The sequence below is a fragment of the Theobroma cacao genome, chromosome 5 (genome assembly GCF_000208745.1).
Source record: "Theobroma cacao cultivar B97-61/B2 chromosome 5, Criollo_cocoa_genome_V2, whole genome shotgun sequence".
NCBI lineage: Eukaryota > Viridiplantae > Streptophyta > Magnoliopsida > Malvales > Malvaceae > Theobroma > Theobroma cacao.
Window position 1 is genome coordinate 3,065,675 of NC_030854.1, and position 20,725 is coordinate 3,086,399.

The 20,725-nt window shown below is 35.3% G+C and overlaps 2 protein-coding genes, 1 long non-coding RNA gene and 1 pseudogene across 5 annotated transcripts; 3 read left to right on the forward strand and 1 right to left on the reverse strand.

Annotated features, from left to right (window-relative positions):
* LOC18597989 (pentatricopeptide repeat-containing protein At2g32630) lies at window positions 330-3,875 on the forward strand. The gene is made up of 2 exons (XM_018122033.1): window positions 330-2,485; window positions 2,563-3,875. Exon 1 carries the CDS (start codon window positions 362-364, stop codon window positions 2,210-2,212), a length of 1,851 nt encoding a protein of 616 aa, XP_017977522.1. The 5' UTR covers window positions 330-361; the 3' UTR covers window positions 2,213-2,485; window positions 2,563-3,875.
* LOC18597990 lies at window positions 2,471-5,968 on the forward strand (annotated as a pseudogene).
* On the reverse strand, window positions 7,745-10,414 carry LOC18597992. Of its 3 annotated transcripts, XR_001928212.1 has the most exons (4): window positions 9,522-10,055; window positions 9,350-9,447; window positions 8,758-8,994; window positions 7,745-8,370 (listed from the first exon to the last, which is right to left on the reverse strand). It is a non-coding gene; the product is annotated as an uncharacterized LOC18597992 (long non-coding RNA). The 3 variants fall into 3 exon arrangements; XR_001928213.1 differs by lacking the exons at window positions 7,745-8,370; window positions 8,758-8,994 and adding an exon at window positions 10,069-10,414 and having other exon boundaries at window positions 9,264-9,447; window positions 9,522-9,815; XR_001928211.1 differs by lacking the exons at window positions 7,745-8,370; window positions 8,758-8,994 and having other exon boundaries at window positions 9,264-9,447.
* On the forward strand, window positions 19,562-20,486 carry LOC108662085. Its single transcript, XM_018121225.1, has one exon. The coding sequence runs from the start codon at window positions 19,663-19,665 to the stop codon at window positions 19,834-19,836; it is 174 nt and encodes a 57-aa protein (XP_017976714.1). The 5' UTR covers window positions 19,562-19,662; the 3' UTR covers window positions 19,837-20,486.

Sequence of the window (20,725 nt, forward strand, 5' to 3'; positions counted from 1 at the left end):
CCATATTGTTATGTTATCATATTTAACGTCATATTAATAAGAAAATAACATGTCCATATCAATATAAATAATAAAATTTTTTAATATATTGAAGTGATATTGTCGATTTTGAAAAGTACATAATTTAATTTGTATAAATTATTATATAGAGGTTAAATTTACCATTTTGATAGAAAAAAGAGACTAATTGTATAATTTGACTTTTATAAAATAAAAAAAACTGGAGAGGAAACGACGTCGGGTGGAGGACTGAAAGGTAACAGACGGAGCTCCAGTCGAGAACATAAAGAGCTCTAGGGAGAGGGAAATCAAACAGGAGGTCTCAGAACAAGCGCATGTAGATTCCTATCATTGAATAGCAATGTCAACTGAAAAACTTTCCCAAATGTTGAAGGAAGCCGTCTCCAGTAACCGAACTTCACTCACAAACCAAAAAACAGCAGCAAAAATCACTACAATCCTCATAAAATCCGGCCTTAAACCCTTTAAAACCAACCCATCTCTGCTCTCTAATCTCGACTCAAACGTAACCAGCCTCATTCTCTCAAACCCAAATCTCCCTCTTCAGTCTTGTACCCTCCTCTTCAACTTTTTAAAAACAAACCTTTCTCTTACTTCCCAAAAACCCAGTCTTAAAACCCATATAGCCATCATTCTAAGATTGTACAAAGCTGGAAAATTCAAAGAAATAAAAGAAGTATTGAAGTTTATAATCTTTGATGATAATCTTAGATACCCAGTTGAGGAAATGATTTCTCTAGTTGGTTTCGAGTGTAACGACTCAAACTTTCTTGAAAAGTTCTGTGACTTGTATTTTAGAGTTTGTGTAGATAACAAAATGTTTGAAGAGGCAAATGGGGTTTTCGGCTACATGGAGAAAATGGGTTTTAAGATTGATGAAAGGTCTTGCATTTTGTATTTGATCGCATTGAAGAAGTGTGGTAAAGGTGATTCACTTTTGGGGGTTTTTAGAAGAATGGTTGAGTCTGGTGTGGAAGTCAGTGTTTATTCTATGACAATTGTGATTGATGGATTGTGTAATAGAGGGGAAGTTGAGAAAGGTAGAGAGTTGATGAATGAAATGGTTAATAAAGGGGTTAAAGCTAATGTTATTACTTATAATACAATTTTAAATGCATATATTAAAACGAAGGATTTTGGGGTTGTTACTGAGGTTTTGAGGTTGATGGAGAAGGAGAATGTGGAGTATAATGCAGCCACTTATACTGTTTTGATTGAGTATTTTGGAAGTGTTGGTAAGCATGAAGACGTTGAGAAGCTGTTTGATGAAATGCGTGAAAGAAGGGTGGAAATGGATGTTCATCTTTACACTTCTATGATTAGTTGGCACTGTAGAAGAGGGAATATTAAGAGGGCTGTTTCGTTGTTTGATGACTTGACTGAGAAAGGCCTTGTTCCGAATGCACATGTTTATGGGGCTTTAATTGATGGTCTCTGCAAGACTGAGCAGATGGAGGCAGCTCAGATGATGGTAAATGACATGCAAAGTCAAGGGATTGATGTAAATCAGGTGGTATTTAATACACTTCTGCATGGATATTGCAGAAAGGGGATGATGGATGATGCTTTGAGTCGACTGGCTGCGATGGAGAAGAAAGGGTTGCAGCCTGATGTGTTTACTTACAACACAATAGCTAGTGGGATGAGTAAATTGAAACGACATGAGGAAGCAAAGAGATGGTTGTTCATGATGGTAGAAAAGGGAGTTACTCCTAACGTAGTCAACTTCACTACTTTGATTGATATTCACTGCAAAGAAGGGAACTTTGTTGAGGCAAAGAGGCTATTTCAACAGATGGAGAGAAGGGGAGAGAGGCCTGATACCATTACATACAATGCTCTCATTGATGGATATACCAAGAAAGGGAAACTGAAGGATGCTTATAAGGTAAGGGATGAGATGGAAGCCAAGGGGAGAATTCCAGATGTATACACATACACATCACTTGTGCATGGTGAATGTATTTATGGGAAGGTAGATGAGGCAATGAAACTGTTTAATGAAATGCATCAAAAGGGTCTAGTTCCAAATGTAGTCACCTATACAGCAATTATTTCAGGGTTGTCTAAGGAAGGCAGATCAGATGAAGCTTTTAGATTGTACAATGAGATGATCAATGTGGGCCATATGCCTGATCAAAGAGTTTATAGCGCACTTGTGGGTAGCCTTCATACAGTCAGGGATCAATAGTTCTGATTGCTGGTAATGTTTGCTTCAACTGTGGAGATTGGACGGTCCTTGACCGTGCTGTTCTTTTTCTAGTGGTATGTAGTTTAGACCTCACAATATGCAGCTTGGTGCTAACAAAATCTCAACCTATCTTCTGGATGACATATATTACCATCCTGATGCTAGGACTTTAACCAAAGAACATTCTTGTTTAAGAAAAATGCCTGTGAACGGATATGCTTGCCAAATCATGTTGCCCAGGATAGTTTGAAAGCAAGCATGGCTGAACTTGAGGTTAGTTCAAAACAAATGCATGTGGGATTTTGATTTTAGAAATGGCTAGTATTTTCAGTCTTTGGGTTCTGCTGCAGGCTTCGTTGAGATGTTGGTCATCACATCCCACTGCCATGGATGCTGCACCTGGGAAGTACGTATCAACAGTGGGCAATCAAATTATATGGCTTTGGAATCCATGCAAGTTTGTGTCCTTCATGACCTCTATCATTAATGTGACTAAATTATATGCGGCTTGGATTGCATTAGACTTGATGTTTTTGCTGAAGAGTGTTTGCTTGCTGAGAGAAGTAAGTTCAGTAGATGAAGAGGATCTGAGAGAAACAGAAACACCAAATTTTATCATGAATTTCTCAGGGTTGTAATTGCTTACCCATAAACAAGATTCACCCCGTTCTTGGGCACTAATTATGCGTAGATGGTTCGATAGTGGAAACTGCTACACTGCAGATGATGCTATTCCCAAGTATGTTTGTATGTTTTAGCCTCTTCACTTCTACACCCTTCTTTTAGGCAGCAAGGTGTACGTTGGGGTGTCTGAATAACCAAAATCTTCATACAGAGGAATTGAACTTGAGCTGTGTAATAGTCTAATAGAGAACCTTAGGTACCTCCATTCTCATGTGTGAATCAAGATAGAAGATCCTTTTATCTTTGTGAAACTGCAGTGAAGACCTTGCTTATGATATTCCTTGTATTGCCACCTGATATGACAGACAAAATGATGATGACTGCAAATCCATCACAGAAGGAAGTTGCAGAGGATGTTGAGGATGCTGTACTAACTTTAATGAATAAGTATTATATATCTGTTTCAGGAAATGGCTAAGCTTTCAAAAGATTCTAAAGGATAGGAACTGTCAGTTGCTCATCTCTGATTAGGTATGACAGGTAGAAGGGATCATGAGATGAATGACCCTGGAACTACAGAAGGAATGGGATGCCTCCTAATGGTGTACTCTAAAAGGCAAGCTGATGAACTTATCTATAACTTTGTCTAACAAAAAATGGCATTTTAGACTTGCTTCGTTGGTCTTAACCTGCATATTGCAAATGTGTATGAAATTTTGTCCTGAAACTTCTAGTGTACATGTATTTCAATGAAGGTCCTTTTTCTTTTTTCCCAGATAATTTCCCTGAAGGGCTTTCTGTTAGGCATATTATATAACTAGTTATTACCGCTGCTGCTATTTCTTTGTCTTTGTTACGTGTAAAAACTTGTTGCAGTACTATCAGAATCAGCATGTTTTTTGTTTGTGGTCAGTCTTCAGAAAACCTATATTCAATTAAAGCACCTTGAGTAGTTATTAAACGTACTTAAGGCATCTGTGTAAGGTTAATTCTATTCCTAAGCTGACTGTATGGCAGTCAAGGCTGCTTTCTGCAATCATTTTGGTTCTGGTAAGAATTGTTAATTTGGTATAGTTTCACAGCGGACTAGTTTCATCGCAGTTCCAGAAGTCTTAAGACATTTGGGAATTGATTCAACGTCAGCTTGGTAGCTCTTGTAGCCATGTTGATGTTTCAAGTAACAGACCAGCTGGTGAGATTGTACCGAGGTATCTGTTTCTGGTCTGTGATTTAACTCATATAAATGTGTATCTTATGCTGAAATTCAGAGCATTTTGCAGTTCATACATTAGAGTTATGTACAAGAGTGAAGAGTGTAGAATAATTGAATAATAATATGACCACAATTTAGTCAAATTATACTTAACAGTCGGACTTGCTTATCAAAGTATTTCGTAAATTTGCAGCAAAAGCTTATCTGGGGTCTATTCAAAGATTTAACTGAACAGCACATCAAAGAGCCAAAGATCTGGCCTTTCCTTATTGGCCAGTGATCTTGGTTAGATCTAGGACCTTTCTCACAAAACTGCAGATCATCAAGTATCAAGTGTCTTTACATTTTCTGATTATATGCACCTCTTCTAAGTTTAAGCAAAACTCTCTACAGTCTTCACAACAAAATTCGCGGCATAACAAGCCCCTTGGCTCGCCTGCACAATGGTATCAATAACTCGACCGGATCAGCTCCGTGTCTTCTCTTTTTCCCTTCATGTCACCAGGTCACCTTGTCCCCATGATCGACATGGCCAGACTCGTTGCCACCCATGGCTCCAAGGCCACCGTAATCACCACCCCACGAAACATCTCCCGCTTCCAAACAATCCTCAACGGAGACCATCAATCTGGTAACCTCCAAATCAACCTCCTGACATTAGATTTTCATTTCTCCGCCGCAGACCTATTTGAAACTAGTGAGAACCTTGACACACTCTCATCAAGACACCTTTCATACAATTTCAGCAAAGCAATCATGACTCTACAGCCTCAGGCCAATGACCTTGTCTCTCAATACAAACCTGATGCGATCATATCCGACCAAAATATCCCGTGGACGGCTGAGATTGCCCAAAATTACGTTATCCCAGGTCTAGTTTTCCATGGAACATGCTGCTTGAATCTCTCTTTGCTTAACGGTTGCAGCTAGCCAGAGTAAGCAAAAGCTAACTGTGTGAACTCAGAGACCGAGTCCTTTCTAGTACCCGGTTTACCTGACCCTGTTTATATCACCAAGTCTCACATGCCAGACCGGTTCTTTGGCAACTTGGGGTTAAATGATTTCTTTGATAAGTTCACCGAAGCTGAGTGAAACACGTATGCTAATAGCTAACACCGTCCATGAGATTGAACGAGAATAAATGGTAAACGAATATATCCCGTGGGCCAGTTTCACTCTTCAATACAAAGGATCTTGAATAACAGAGAGGGAAACAAAGCTTCCACAGATAAAGACCTAGTGTCTCTCATGGCTTGACTCGAAAGAACCTACTTCTGTACTTTATGTTTGCTTTGGGAGTTTATGTGAGTTTCCTGAGCCACAGCTTTTGCAGATAACTTTTGGCCTTGAAGCTTCAAAGGTTTCTTTCATTTGGGTTATCAACGATGATAAAGGTCACATCTTTGAATAAAAAGTTAAAGATAGAGTCCTTATTGTAAAGGGTTGAACTCCCGAGATTCTTTAAATTGAACCACCCAGCAGTTGGTGGAATATTCATGACTCACTGTGGGTGGAACTCAGTGTTGGAATCGGCGAGTTCAGGTGTGCCACTCATTATTCTTGTTTTTAATTTTTCTTCCATGTAATTATAAAACAAATATAGTAATCTTTCTCTAGCTAGATTGATATGAGAAAATAGAAAAGATATGGTTACTCATATTTCATTCATCAAATATAAATCGAGTGTCAAATAGTATCTGTCCCAACCAATGACACCCTTATTACTTTATGTAAGAAGCTGTTTTCTTGTCGACAAAAAGTGGTTGCAATCAAAGCTTTTGAGAATTTCAACTAGATGAACATGTCAGATTCTACATGAACATGTCAGAGCTGGAAGAGATGTCTCAAACCTACCCATTGATTGTGACTTAACAACAGGCTTCGTGGATGTAGAACAGTAGAAGGCATCTCTTTTCTTTCTCAAAAGTATGATTCATTTCAAAGTCTTTTTTTTTTATCCATAGATATTAAGCATCTATATTCCTATGAATTTTTGAAGTAAGCATCACCTGTCACATAGCATTATAAGTTTCTTCTCATCTGAGAACAATATTTACCTTTTACATATCTAGGTTTTTGTAGAGATTGACATCTTTGGATTCCTTTATTGTTCAGAGTATGAACATGATGTGTTCTGGACAGTTTGTTGTCTACTTTGTTCTTAGGCTTAGGAGGGTATGCTTGTTTGTTGAAAGCGTAGAGGGAGGGTTTTCTGTGTACATTGCTTCTGAGGAATACTGGGGAGGTAGAGGGAGGCCAGGAATCTCCTCCTTTTTATATAGATTTTTGGGTACAGGGCATGTGGTGTTGATTCAGGGAGGTTACCTTCTAAGTGAAGAGTAACAGATTTGAATTGCTTGTTTTTTCCCAGAGATAAACCAGTTTGGTTTCCTCTGATCTAAATACATTATTAACTTTCAAAAAAAAAAAATAACAAATCAACCAGGTTCAAATTTAACCTGAAGTTCATGACCTTCTGAAATTTCGGAAATGCAGCATTTTAAGAATGGAATGTCATTATTACTCATCCCCTGAGACAAGTTGGAGAATGAAAATAGTACTGATCAGTTTTGGTTCTACAGGCAAAAGTTGGCAGAGACATTAATTGTTAGATATCATAACATGTCAAATAGTACACAACATTGTTTGGTGAGCAGATCATGCAATAATCGATTTCTTATTTGCACCAGATATAGTTTCCTGGATAAATCAAATCCTTAAAATGCTTCAGTCTTTACTTAAAATCAAGAATAATATAATCGTTGCAGACACTGGAATCATGATCTTAATGAGCACAAAGACAGCAACCATTACAAAATCACAAGGCCTTCTCATCAGAGATAGAGAACATGTATCTAAAAATTCCATGCAGAAATGAACAAAGGATTAAGCTCATTTCAATCAGTCAGCAATTTTTAAAGGTGTAAAATACCCTTCAAAACCCCATCTTGTTGCTCTTTGATCATAGCATTAATTCTATTTGACATAGGTAAAGTCCAAATTACGAGCCATACAAATCTTGCACTCACGTTATCAGCAAATCGTCTATAAGTTGAGGGACTGCCCACACAAAGTGGAAAGGAAAAGAAATATATAGGGTTGAAAGACTATAACAATTCAGGTTCAAATGTTGAACTCTTTATGTATGGCAGTCCAAACCAATAACATGTCGAAGAAGAAAACAGAAAACACAATAAGACGTTAAAACACATATAGAATGCATGAAATAATTTTAAGGGTAGGATTAAAGGAGGAACCATATATATGAATCAGAAAAACTAGGCACTACATGAACACTTCTGCCACTTTGTTCTTTCTGTATATGCATGTAACAAGTAGAACCCAAATCCCGTTTGGATGTGTTCCTTAGTTAAGGAAGCAGAAGAGACATATGACGTTGATTAATAAAATAGCCCCCTTTCCCTTTAAATATCCTCTCTCTACTTATTGGAAATTAAAGGAATGTATAGGCCCAAAAAAGATAGTAATATATGGAAGGGGAGATATCATTAGTTGTGATATATAATCAATGTCGGAAAATATCTTCTTTTTTTTTTTTTCAGTTAATTAAAGATTTCATTGGTAGTGAATATAATTACAAAAGATAGCAACTGCTACTCGAAGAGAGAGCAGTTGCATCTCCTATTAAACAGACTAAAATAAGATAATTCTTGTAAGAAAAAGTCCTCATATCATAAAACAAAGAACAAGTAGAGCAAACTGAAATAGAAAAAAAAAAAATTGATCAAAGATAAAGGGATGTCCCCTATCCTCTGTGTTGTGATAGCATCAAAGCAAAAACAAACACACAATAAATGAAAAGGAGCAAATTATGTGAAGAGAACGCTTCTGAAAGCACACTGCAATAAATATCACCACCAAGCAGAAAAAGTAAAATTCCTGTCAACCCCATACTTGGCCAAGGAATCTACAAAGGTGTTACCTTCCCTTAGAATGTGTGGGAGAGTGACATGACCAAGTGAGTGTAGGTGAGCATCAATTTCATTAAAGACTCGTCAAAAATTCCAAAGTTGATGCGATTCATTATTAATCCATGAGAGAGCTACCTTTGAGTCAGATTCGATGATCAAGTTAGACCTATATTAAGGAGATGAGGCAAAGAGTTGCAAAGCATAAGGGATGGCCATAAGCTCAGCAAAGTTAGACTCTTGGCAATCAAGGAGGCCGAAAAAAACCCCAACAACAAATCTGTCAGAATTCTTAAGATTGCCACCACAACCAACCGGCTTCGGTTTACCTTTAGTAGAACTGTCAACGTTGAATTTGAGATCACCATCTTTGGAGGGCTGCCATGAGACGCCTAGTGTGTATATAGGAGTAGATGAGAGTAGATAATAGCATAGGAGAAGAAATGTGTGTATATAGTTAAGTCACATGAGAGTAGCTGGTAAAGAATACCCAAAAAGTGAGAAAAAAAAATGATGTATGTAATTATTATATAGATATATTTCATCCTTCCATCATAAGTCAGGAGTTGGTTACTAGAGTTTACAAAAAGTAAACATAATTTATGTCATTTGTAGTGGAAACATATTTGAATTATAAGATATATTTGTTAAGCAAATGAATATTATTCCATGTTTAGTGCTTCAAAGTTGGTGTACTTATACTAATACTGGTACTACTACTACAGAAGCAATCTTAAACAAGTCTTAAAGATTTGGATGGCAAATTAAGGGCATCTCACCTGGAGTGGCAGCAATTAACGGTTGGAATGAGCAATCAGCTGTAAAGCACCGAAGCAACTATAGGAGGGTGCCAATGAACAGCATGATTGACAAATGAACAGAGAGGACCATCAATTAAAATTTTTGCAGCGCAGCAGAGAGATCAGATCAGATCAGAAAGGTTGCCCCACCGATCTCAGTGGATGGTGAATGGGGAGATACTACCAAGGACGACATAGATGGCATGCATAATTACACTGAAAAAGGTTTCCAGAAACAGAAAAACTCATTTGTACATAAAAATCTTGATGTAAACTAATTAGAAAATCATCAACCCCCAAACGAACAGTATGGGGTTAATACCTGGGAATTTAAGATTATCATCACTTTGTTTTGATGCTTATAAGAAGAAAGGATTATGATTGATATATATATATATATATATATATATATATATATATATATATATATATATANATATATACTATATATATATATATATCTAGCTACATCAGTGTCGGCCGAATGCAAAAAACTTGAATCAAATAATTACCATTATATTATGCAGTAAGTTACAGATATATAGAGTGAGTGAGAGCAAAGTCTTCTCACTTTATTATTCCCGATAATTACAGGCTTGGATGTTTCTAACTCCAAGGCCAGTGAGATTTCAATCCCATCTTCATGATGCCAGGCTTCAAGTCATCCATCTGCCATTCAAATTTATATACTCACTTGAAAAGAACATAAATCCTGAATCAACAAGCAAGAGAAAGGAACATACCTAGGAAGGATTAGATTTAGATCCAATTGGTATATATACCGCCAATAGATACCCTTTCAATTTATTGGTAATATTGGGAAAGAAACCACCATGTTGGGATGGAAAGGAGAAGAAGCCGATCAAAGTTCTCCATCTAGCCATTCATTGCCAATGCAGCATCATCAGGATTCTCAGGCCAAAACCATATAATATATATAAATATATATGTACGTTGCATGTGAATCTTGATGATGCCACATTTGCAAACAACGACTGCTCCTCGATTTGTACAAACAAATTAACCAAAAGAAGAATCTGTAGATTAAATTTTATCAACTAGCTATAGCCAGATTAATTAAAACTTGTTTCTAAAGATTGGAAATACCAATTCCTTTGTAAAAACACCATGCACCAGGCAAAGTTGGGATAGAGATAACTAGTATAAATATAAAGCTGCATGGATTAGATCTTAGTCCAGAAGAATATTAAGAACGTACCCTAAGAGAAAACCCTAATTTAATCAAACAAAATGATTAAATTCAAGCAAAAATAAAAGAAAAATACTTACTTAAAAAGCAGACTATATTTCAATGCTGCCAATTATAATTCATGAAGTGCCACATGAAATTTTAGACATATAGATCTGACTCTACCATGCATCTCTAAATCTGAAAAAAGACTCCATGTTGCTATCTGAAAACCTATTAAGATTCAAAAGAAGAGAAAAGGAAAGACCACTAGAACAGAGGCTGTTGTGAAGTAGAAAGAGCAAAGACAAAGCAAAGCATAACGAAAGGAACAAAGGAAAGAATAACACTAGTCTGGTTTTGATCACGAAAACTGAGAATCAGGGTTGAAGCTAGCTATAGCTTCTTCTGTGCGGGTGTGAAGGAGAGAGAAAGAGAGAGCGTAAAGGGAACCTAGACCAATATTATTGGACCCTGAACAGTGGAGAGGATATATCATATGTAGGCAATGCTTCATGTCGTGTCCCAATAGAAACTTGCCTTGTCAACAAAGCGATTACCATAAAGCAACAATAATTATTGATAATTAATAATTACCACATACTCATACAAATTTCTGGATAACTACCTGTTAGATTAATATGCCTTTATTCTCCACCACTTTAACACAACTTGTCATTTGCTTCCAATGGAGTTAAACAGCCTTTTAGCCCCCTTGGATTAATTCAATCATAATCATCATCATATATATATATATATATATTATAATGCACTTAATATGCATACATTTAAATCATCTTAAATTTTCCATTATCTTTAAAGGGTCAATATATATATAGGTCATTATTGTCATATTTATATTGAAAGTTTTATATATATATATATATATATAGTTTATTTTGAAGAATAAAAATGAATATTCTGACAGAAAAACATTGACATATGAGAGTGAATTAATGCAAATATTATGTGTTTTTTTTTTTAAAAAAAATGAACTGAATTATATTGATTGAAAGGTAAAATGAATGTAGTACAGAAGGAGGTCCACCGGCTAGGGTCAAACAGTACAATCTGATGTGGTAAGTGAAGTGTTTTCATTTTCATTTTGGGCAAGGTGGGGCTCTGCCTCTAAATAATTGATGATTAAAGAGATCTGGCAATCCTCCTTGTTGTACCATATATGGCCTTTCGTCCACATGAGGTGGCAAATGGGTCGGCTGGAGTTGATGGGCAACAAACACAATACAACTGGTGAGAGGTAAACTCCTTTCTTTGTTGTGTGTAATCATCCAAGAGGAAAAGAACCAAATTGCCAATGAATCAATTTTAGTAGGAGATTGTGATTGTGGGGTTCTTTTCCATGACATAAAGTCGTTTTACTCTTTGAGTTTTATTGCTTGTTGCTTTCCATGACCATGTCAACATAGGGGCAAATTCCAGTTAGCATCATCTTTTAGCTAGGCAGGTCTTTGTTTGAGAATGAAGTGAGATCAGATCTTGCTGGCACGAGTCTCCTCTCTTTTTGTTAGGTCTTCGTTAGCAATGATATATATTTCCTTCTTTTTTTGCATACATAAATTAAAGCATTAATTCAAAAGATAATGCATAACAGTTAAAAGCCATTTATATAAAACCCTTTGTTATGGATAGTATTGTTCATTAATTTTACAATAATGTCAAAATAAATGTTAAAATATCCAATCACTTGACTATTCACCAAAAATAAATGTTTATAAAATTGTTATTTATTATACTCATAGAATTTGTGAATAAATAGTCAAGCAGTCAAATTTCAGCAAAGTTATAACATTACTATGACATATAAATATTAAACTATATATTTTTGAAAACTAAAGAATATTATTAATTAAAAGCATACAACAGGATGATATTCAAATCACTGAATCAACATTGGAGTCGCTTTCAATTATAATCCTTGTCAGTGAATTTGAATTTGCTTCCAAACAACGGAGAAAGCTTCAAAAGTAGGCATGATCAGCTGAGCCAAAGTTTGAGTCTACTATTCCAATGCTTTTTGAGACAATAAGCAAAACTTGACCCGCAAAATCTCAAATGACTCCCCCGATACCAACAGGCCAAGGTGTCATAAAGCAGAGCCATATCCATGTTGATATTTCACACCCCTTGAGGAGAGAGAGACCTTAAACCATCCTGCCTAGCTGGTTTCTGAGGTGAGGTAAGAGACAAATCTTGTACATTTTGGTCATGAATTGGGCAAAATCGAACAATCCAAATTTGGATATTTTTTACCTTTAATTACAATCCAAGCAGAATACTAATTAAATCACAAACTTGGTCAACCAAAAAGATAACAAAATTGCATAAAGAAGAGTTTCTCAACTTGGTTTCTAATTATACTTTCTATAAGCATCAAAGTTGGAATAACGATTTCAAATATTATCCAGAAAATTGTTCAGGAAATTTTTGACCAACTATTGCATTAACTTACACTAGACAGACATGCCAAGAAGAAAAGATGATCAACCAATTCTGGTTCAGCAAAAAAAACACACAATTTTTGTCTTGATTCCTTAGCCATAGAATAGCATTGATGCTCTCAATGCTTTCTAGCAAAAAACATTTTACTTTTGGAGGAACACTCCCTTTCCAAATATAGCTCTCAATCAAAAATTCTATGTCGGACGATTTTAAGTTCGAACTCTTTTTCAAAGGATTTGAGTTTGGGAAGTCTATTTATGGTGTGAGAAAGACCAAAGAACTCTTGTCATACACAAAAGGAGAATGAATGAATGAGTTTAAGAGCAATGCTTGATTGCAAGAATCCAAACTGAGAATCCCCAACCCACCCTAGTGTTTGCAAATGGTAGTCTTATATGTCCACTATTCTCAGCTTCCTCTTATCATACAATTCACCTCACAGAAACTAGTGCTGAATTTTTTCTAAGTTAGGATTTCTCCCTACTTGGCATTCTAAACAAAAGACTTGTAATACATTAAAATTTCTATAAATTAATAATCTTGATTAAATAATATTTTTGATCGATCCCGACTTAGGAGTTGAGACTAACGTGGTAAATTAATAATTCTCTAAATTTATAAGATAATACATTTTAAAAAAAACACATAATTCTCACAATATATATATATATATAAATTAATAATCTCTTTTTACATCAAAATTATATATATACATGACCCAATTAGAAGGTCTTTGTAAAATATGACTCAAATGTTACTTGTTTCTTCTCAAAATGTATATCTCCTTGTATTTCATCTCTAACTTTTTTTAGTACATTAAGAAGTTCTGTTATAGAATTCTCATATTATAAGAGAAAATTATGCAATGTGATTGTTGTTTTGAGTGCATCTTTATGCGAGATAGGTTCCAGTACAGAATTATCGTCTTCAATTTCATCTTCTTTTTCATTTACTATGACATTCTCAATAATTTACTCGTTACGACTAATGATAATTTGTAATTTGGTAATTGGGTAATATTCATATAATCACAATACACCATACATATTTTAAGTTTAATATTTTGAAACTTTTTTGATAAATTAATTTTTTAATTAATTAATATATAAATTAATAATGATTAATTTATCGATTAAATTATATCTTAATTAATTAATAAATATTCATTATCTTAAAAGTATTAATTTATAAAATTTTTATTATATATGGGGAGATTAGGTAGATCAGATTCTATTAAAGCAACCCTACTACCAACAGACAAAAAACAAAAATTTACTCTTTCACGGACTTAGCCTTCCCTTAAAAGCATCAATCATCAGCTGCCAAGTGGAAATAAATCTTGGTATTGGCTCCAATAGGTATTCCTATACCATTTAGAGAAGTGGACTTTTTAGCTCCGAAGCTAAGCTAATTGAAAGCATCGGAGAATTCTTTCAATTACCCTTAATTGTTTAGTCTTTGATTCCTAGAATAATTGTAAATATCATATTAACGAATTCTTTTGTTCAATATTGAGACAGTTTTTCGTATTAATAAACTTATTTTAGTAATTAAAATAAATAAGAACGAATAAATTTATAAATATTAATATAAGTTATAGAGCTAGTGCTTTTAACGGGAAATGAATTGTTTTTATACATTCTGCACAAGTAGAAGTGATGTGTTTATCTATCAAAATACATGCATTATTATTATTATTAGAGAGAATATATTAGATTAATTCAACGTCTTTATCAAGTAATCAGTTGAATAAAATCCAAAGTTAAACAGCTTTCAAAGATCTCTGGCCATGTTCCAGGCAATGATGATTTTGATTTGTTGAATCATATATGTTGGACACAATTTGTCACTTAACAAATAGATTGATGTTTAACAATTTTTATGTATGTTTCACCCCTAAACGGTTAATTTGTTTGCTTCTCCCATGATGAGTACACCTTTGGAAATTAATAGGCAAAACAACAGAGGACTCCCTTCGATTCCCAAAAATTTCAAGGAGTGTGCAATATCATACACATGCATGCAAGCACTCATTTGTGTCTGTGTGGAAGAGAAGAGTCTGCACCTAAAAAAAGGCAATCTACATCCTGCTTTGATACCAAGGTGTACCTCTGCGTTATTAGTGAGCCAATTAAGCTTGCATGCCCAGGATCTAGTTGTGAGAGGAAGTTTTGAGTCGATTCCGGACAAAGATAAACATATAAAGACCTTATTCATCATCTTTGTCATACCACCATTTCTTGAAAGACCAATAACAAGTATGTCAAACCTCATTGTAGGCCTGCCAAATGCAGCCCCATAACATCCAAGTTCCAGAGCATCATGTGGCTTTGACAGACAAATATGAAGCCAACGTGAATGCATAAGACCCAACAGGGCAAGTGTACCATGCCAATGAGGACGTGCGTAGCACTGTTCCATGCCCAAAGAGGCTCAACCCACATCCAGAAGTCACCAACATTGACATGGCCAAAACCTTCAAGCAGCCCTAAAACCAGATTACAAATCATTCTGGAAAAACTTCTCGAAATACCAGCCCTAAGATCAAACTTTGAAGGCTGAGCCAGCAAGCACATTGGGACCATCGATGAAGCACCAACGTCTGCAGTAGCAAAATTAATGACTGACACGAGCCCCAAACCAATGAACACAGATGAGATTGTCACTCACCGATGTCACAAGAGCCCATTCTTTTCCTTGAGATGCGTTAGCCCATGGCGAATTTATTTAATCATGGCCTATAGACATAGGCCACCTCATTGTCATTTTCCACCCTCCAAGCTTATTTACGTAACCTTTTGTCACATCTTTGTAAGGTGAAAAAAAACAAAGGGAATCTTAATGGATTAAAGAAAAACCACACCCAAAAATCAAAGAAAACAAAGATTGAGGTTGTTTTGTCTTCCCTCATTGATATTATGGCCAAGTATAGGTTTTCTTTTGTTGCATTCTTGGCCTAAGTAGAGTTGGGCCGAAGTAGATTTGAAATCTATAGTTGGTCAAAGGATTTTTGGGCCTGATATCAAAAGTTGGGCTGGCTGATCATAGGCGGCATATATTCGACCTTGCTTGAAGAAATTTTGCTATGTCTTTGGTGAGTCCAACACATGTTCGGAATAAAAATTTAAGTAAGTGCGACGTTATTATCTAATATATTTCTCTTTTACATTAATTTAGGTAATAATAAAAGAGGTATTCGAGCATTTTAACTCAATAATTGATGTATAATTTCTTTACTCAAAAAACAAAATTCAATCTTCCATTGCTTAATTTTGGTGATAAAAATGGGGGACGGGGGTGGGGCGTTGTTTAACCAAGAGAAAAACAATGAAAGAGTGCAAACAAATTAGGCTCAGCCAACACATGGTAATATACTCATCTCAGTCTGGAGATTTCCCTCCCTTAAGAAGACCTCTTATTAGAACATGCGAAGGGTAATTAAGTTAATGTTTTATAAAATCAGTCATTGTCTGTGTCAGCCAGGCATGCAAAGACACATTGAGAGAATCATTTTCATGTTTTGACTAGGTAACAACAGACCAGTTAGAAGAAATATAGTTGCCTTAAAAGATAGAAAAGGGGTTGGGGTGAAAAGACATCCACAATTTTTTCTTTTTTACTCGATCAAAGATTCTCTTCATTAAACGATCAAGCTTTAACAACCTACACATCTCACTCACGTGAGATGCATGGTTACAACAAGTATACTGACAGAGCACCTAACAACACGTATCATCTCATATCAGACAGAAGGTACACCATATCATTGTACACCCTTACCATTACATCCCAACACAGAATACAACCATCAACATATATCTTGAAGCTCTCTTCTCAAAACAGCCTCTCAACGAAAGTGAATTTCTGGCCCCAGTCTTACCATAATGCTATGAACATTTTCCTCTCTTCCAATCCCCATTTTGGCTAGTGAATCACCGACTCCTTTTGCTTCTCCGAAGATATGGTTGACCGTAACCCCTCCAAAGGTCTCCCTCAACTTATCGATTTCAACAAAGATTTTCCGATGTGTCCAAGGTCTTGTCTCCTCGTTGTTCATCCATGAAATAGTCGTTTTTGAATCTGACTCTATCACCAAAGATCTTGACGCTCTCCACTATGATGTGCTAACAAGCTTCAAAGTTGTTACGATTGCCATCAGCTCTGAGTATAGTTAGACTCTGCGCGTCCTCAAGGTCCAAAAAACAACCCCATTACACCTCCTTCTTCATCCCTTGAGCACTCCCCACATCCTGTCGGTCTTGATTTACCTTAGTTAAGCCATCTACATTAAATTTAAGTACGTTTACCCTAGACGTGTAGTCAAAACTGCTTAACTAGTCTAAGATACATTTTATTAACCATGTTATTTAGTATTAGTATAACGTGTAATCTATTATTACCTGTTTAATTGATTGTGTAAATTACATGTTTATCTTATGCTTTTATGACCCAATTAAACCCCGATATAAATACTTTCTTTTATTATAATTTATAATGATAAGAATGGATTTTATTCTAGTACTTAATGGATATTGTTGTTTTATTATAATTTTTTTATTATTAATTTAAAATTGAAATAATGAAGTTGTATTTTATTTTTAATTATATGTATTTTAATTTAATTATGTTTATCATGTTAATTGTTTGGATTATAAATCGTATTATATCATATAAAATTTAACCTAACCTATTTAATGAATGTATTAAGTGTTTTGTACCATGTTGTGCATTTAATACATGTTTATGTATTCGTATTTAGAATCTTCACACGTTTAATTAATTATGTCATATTTGTATTTATTTGTATAATTATTAATATTTTATATTTAAACAACACAATTAAAATACACAAATAGGAATTGTGAAATCTACCTCCTCGTACATTATCAAAACAAAACTTTTATCTCTATATTATTTATTTACTTTTTAAAACCTTGAGTAGGTCCATGAACGAGTCAAGTATACATTTTACTTCGAAACAAGGAATTTATAAGAGTAAGTTTGTCTTACTTACACCACTAATGTTCATTGTAGTACTTTTACACATTTAACTTTTTAACATCTTAAATTTAACTAGGCCCATGATTAAGGATTTAAACTTTTGTACTAGCAATTATTATTTATAAGGATCATCCAATGTTATAATATCATGCCACATGTAAACAAGGTGAAAAGAATTCTGTTTTTCTTTCTTTGAAAAATTGCTGGAATACAAATTATGATCACCAATGATTAATTACTATTGAATGGTAAAAAAGTGTAGAGTTATAATGAGTCAAACCAAAAGAAATCTGATTCCAATCTTTTCACCATCGGATGCTTGGGATTTTACTGGTCAATGAATCTATTGCAAAAGTACATGTCTTTAGAGGTAATAAAAGAAAGAAAGCAGTAAAAATAGGAAATAGAAACTGGAGACTCTCTTCACAAGGCCCATGGTTGTAGCAATAGGTTAGAATAATAATAATAATAATAATAATAAATTAAAAAAAAAAAAGCACTGCCATGATGATGATAACATTTAAGTGGTAAATCATGGAAGATGGCGACCCATCAATTACTAAAACGTTTTCCTAAGACCCAAAAAGACTAATTGAAAACTGGCTAAGCACATGGCAGGCCCCATGTTCAGGGTCTCTGACTCTTGACTTTCTTCCTTGTTTAAATGGTACAAAAACACCCAGCCAAACCAGCATCATAAACATTAACAATCACGGCAGTAACCGTAGCCCTTATCTGCATTGCCTCAATTCTCTTAACTGTTGCTTTCTACCCAGCTTTTCAAGCCTTTGCCCTGTGCTTGTCCTCCCTTTGTTTCTACGCTTTTTTCATTTTTACAGTATAAATCCGCCATACAGGTTCAAATTCTACTGCATTTTTTTATCCTTTATAAAGTTGAAGTGACCAATCAGTCTACTTTTTCCTTTTTCAAAAGTGGAATACATTTTTTTGTACTTGTTAGGATCTCAAAAACACCTTGCTAATTTCTCCGAGTTGGAAAATTATATCAAGTTGGGAATATGTACCTGTTTTTTTCTCTTCGTTATCTTCAATAAACATTCAATTTCTTGTAATTATTTATTATTAGGTCATGATTAAGTACTGCACCATTCTGCTGACTGCAGTTGGCTGAGTCTTGTCATTAATTACGAGGAAGGCAGTCTAAATTATGTTGACAAGCAGATACACATTTCACCATTATGGCATCATTGAAAAAGCATGACCAGGAAGAAGCCAATCCCTTTGTTGTTGCCCAACCCTGCTTCCTTTTCGTCAGTTCATCACTTTAAGCAAATACCACTTCTAAATGGTTGCCCACCCCTCCCCGGTTCCTAGGGAGAATGATGCAATTTCACCTCAGCCCCCAAAAGGCATCTCATCACCACACTGTTCACTGTTTTGGGGTATATTATTGTGCGTGAGGCTAGCTTTGCTCTTGTTGCAGTCGGATTGAGCCTTGTCTTGTTCTCTTTGCTTTCTGTTATACCAAATGGACAGCTTTTCTTAATTCTTACTCACTCAAGAAATTCTACATTTTCTTTTCATGCAGATAAACCCGTTATGCTTGACTTGACTTCAACTCAAATGCTTAAAAAGCAAAGACAATAAGATAAATCCCAGCTTTTGAAAGCAGTGATCATTAAAGTAAGGACTAATTAAGCTAATAACTCCAAGGGGCAAATCCTCTCTTTGTCACGTCCAAGTCCTTAATTACCATTGGTACAAACTTCTTATCACATTCCATTTAACATGAAGAAAATGCCTGCCAGCAAGAAATGGAAGTTCAACTTGAAAACTTATGATTTAACACATAATCATCATATTCAATAATCGTAGCATAGTAATAAAAAGATTTATAAAAGTGGGGTAAGACACGTGCAATACCCGAGATATAGTAACGGTTCAGGTGAATTGGGGGAGAAAGACTAACGTTGGTCTATACTGTATCTTTTTTTTCTTTTTTTTGCTCTCATATGCTGCTCTGCTCTTTCCTCCCTGACAGCTGGTGGGTTGCAGTGGCAACAGTCCATATCCTATTTAGAGGAGCCCAACCCAGAATCAAATCATAACACCTCAATTCAAAACTCTCCCTTCTATATAAATAACGCCAAAGCTCATTCAACCTCTACCTTTCATATTTACTGCTTCTATTTGTATAGTTAGTGGCAGCAGTGCCAGAAACAACACTGCTAGACGCAGCTCAAGCAAGAGAAAAGAAAAGCTTACTCATTCATATGGCAGGCAAAGAAAACGACACAAGATTTATTAGTAACAAGCACGCCTGTGAGCCTTGCAGATCCTTTGGTCAAAAGTGCAGCCATTTGGTTAAGAAGCAGCGAGCCAAATTCTACATCCTCCGCCGCTGCATAGCAATGCTTGTCTGCTGGCGTGACCGCGGCGAGCCTTAAGGGGCCATTTTGCTTTCATCGTCTCTGCTTGTATAGGAGTGTAATTAAAAGAAGTGCTTTTGATTAATATTACTAGTATAATTGTAGTTCATTATTAATTTGAAGGATAAGAAAATTATATAGTGTTACATGAGTTTTATCCAGCCTTCTGCCAAAAAAATTCTAGATCTGTTTTAGGTTTTGGATATTTCCCTTAGGTGAATTGTCCTTTCTTTTTTTTTTTGCCCTTTATCTTCTTGTTGAAAGATGAGGAATGGTTTCTTAAGTCCATACGATTGTTGTAATGGTTGCTTCCATCTTCTTTTCTGTTGCTCCTTTTTCTTTCTTACTTTGCTTTTCTTGGAATGCTGTGAAGTTCAAATTTGTTGTTTAGCTGTCAAAAGGGTTGATGGGACTGAATGGAAATCTGGGCTGTCATCAAATTCTTTGGAGGGGTTAGTGTAGTTATGCAGTAGCATATTCATCTCTCATTCATTGGTGGAAGAATGGAAATTCCTGTTTTTCTTCATATTCCTGGTTTGCACTTTCTTGTTGATACTTAATTTCAGATATGTTTCTTCATTCTTTCTTGGCTATCTGGACTCATCATGTACACAGTACACCAATTTCGGTTGGAAGAGGTAATTTGTAAATTAGAGCAGAAATTTTTCTACATTGGCTCTGGATTCAAGAGGGTGATAGCTGCAACTTGGTGTTTGCTGATCTGATAATTTACAATTAATTTATTCATTTTGAAACAGTTTGCGTGCTATAAATAGAAATTGCAGATTCTTCTTTTCTCGTCCAGTTTCTCCACATGAAATCATCATTGGTTAGAGAGAAAAAACCAAAGACGACAGATGCTTCTACTTTTCCCAGATTTCAATCTTCCCTCACTTTCCACTGTCAA

Coding starts and splice junctions, on each gene's coding strand:
- LOC18597989 (XM_018122033.1), top strand. CDS start 362: ATGTCAACTGAAAAACTTTCCCAAATGTTGAAGGAAGCCGTCTCCAGT.
- LOC108662085 (XM_018121225.1), top strand. CDS start 19,663: ATGGCAGGCAAAGAAAACGACACAAGATTTATTAGTAACAAGCACGCC.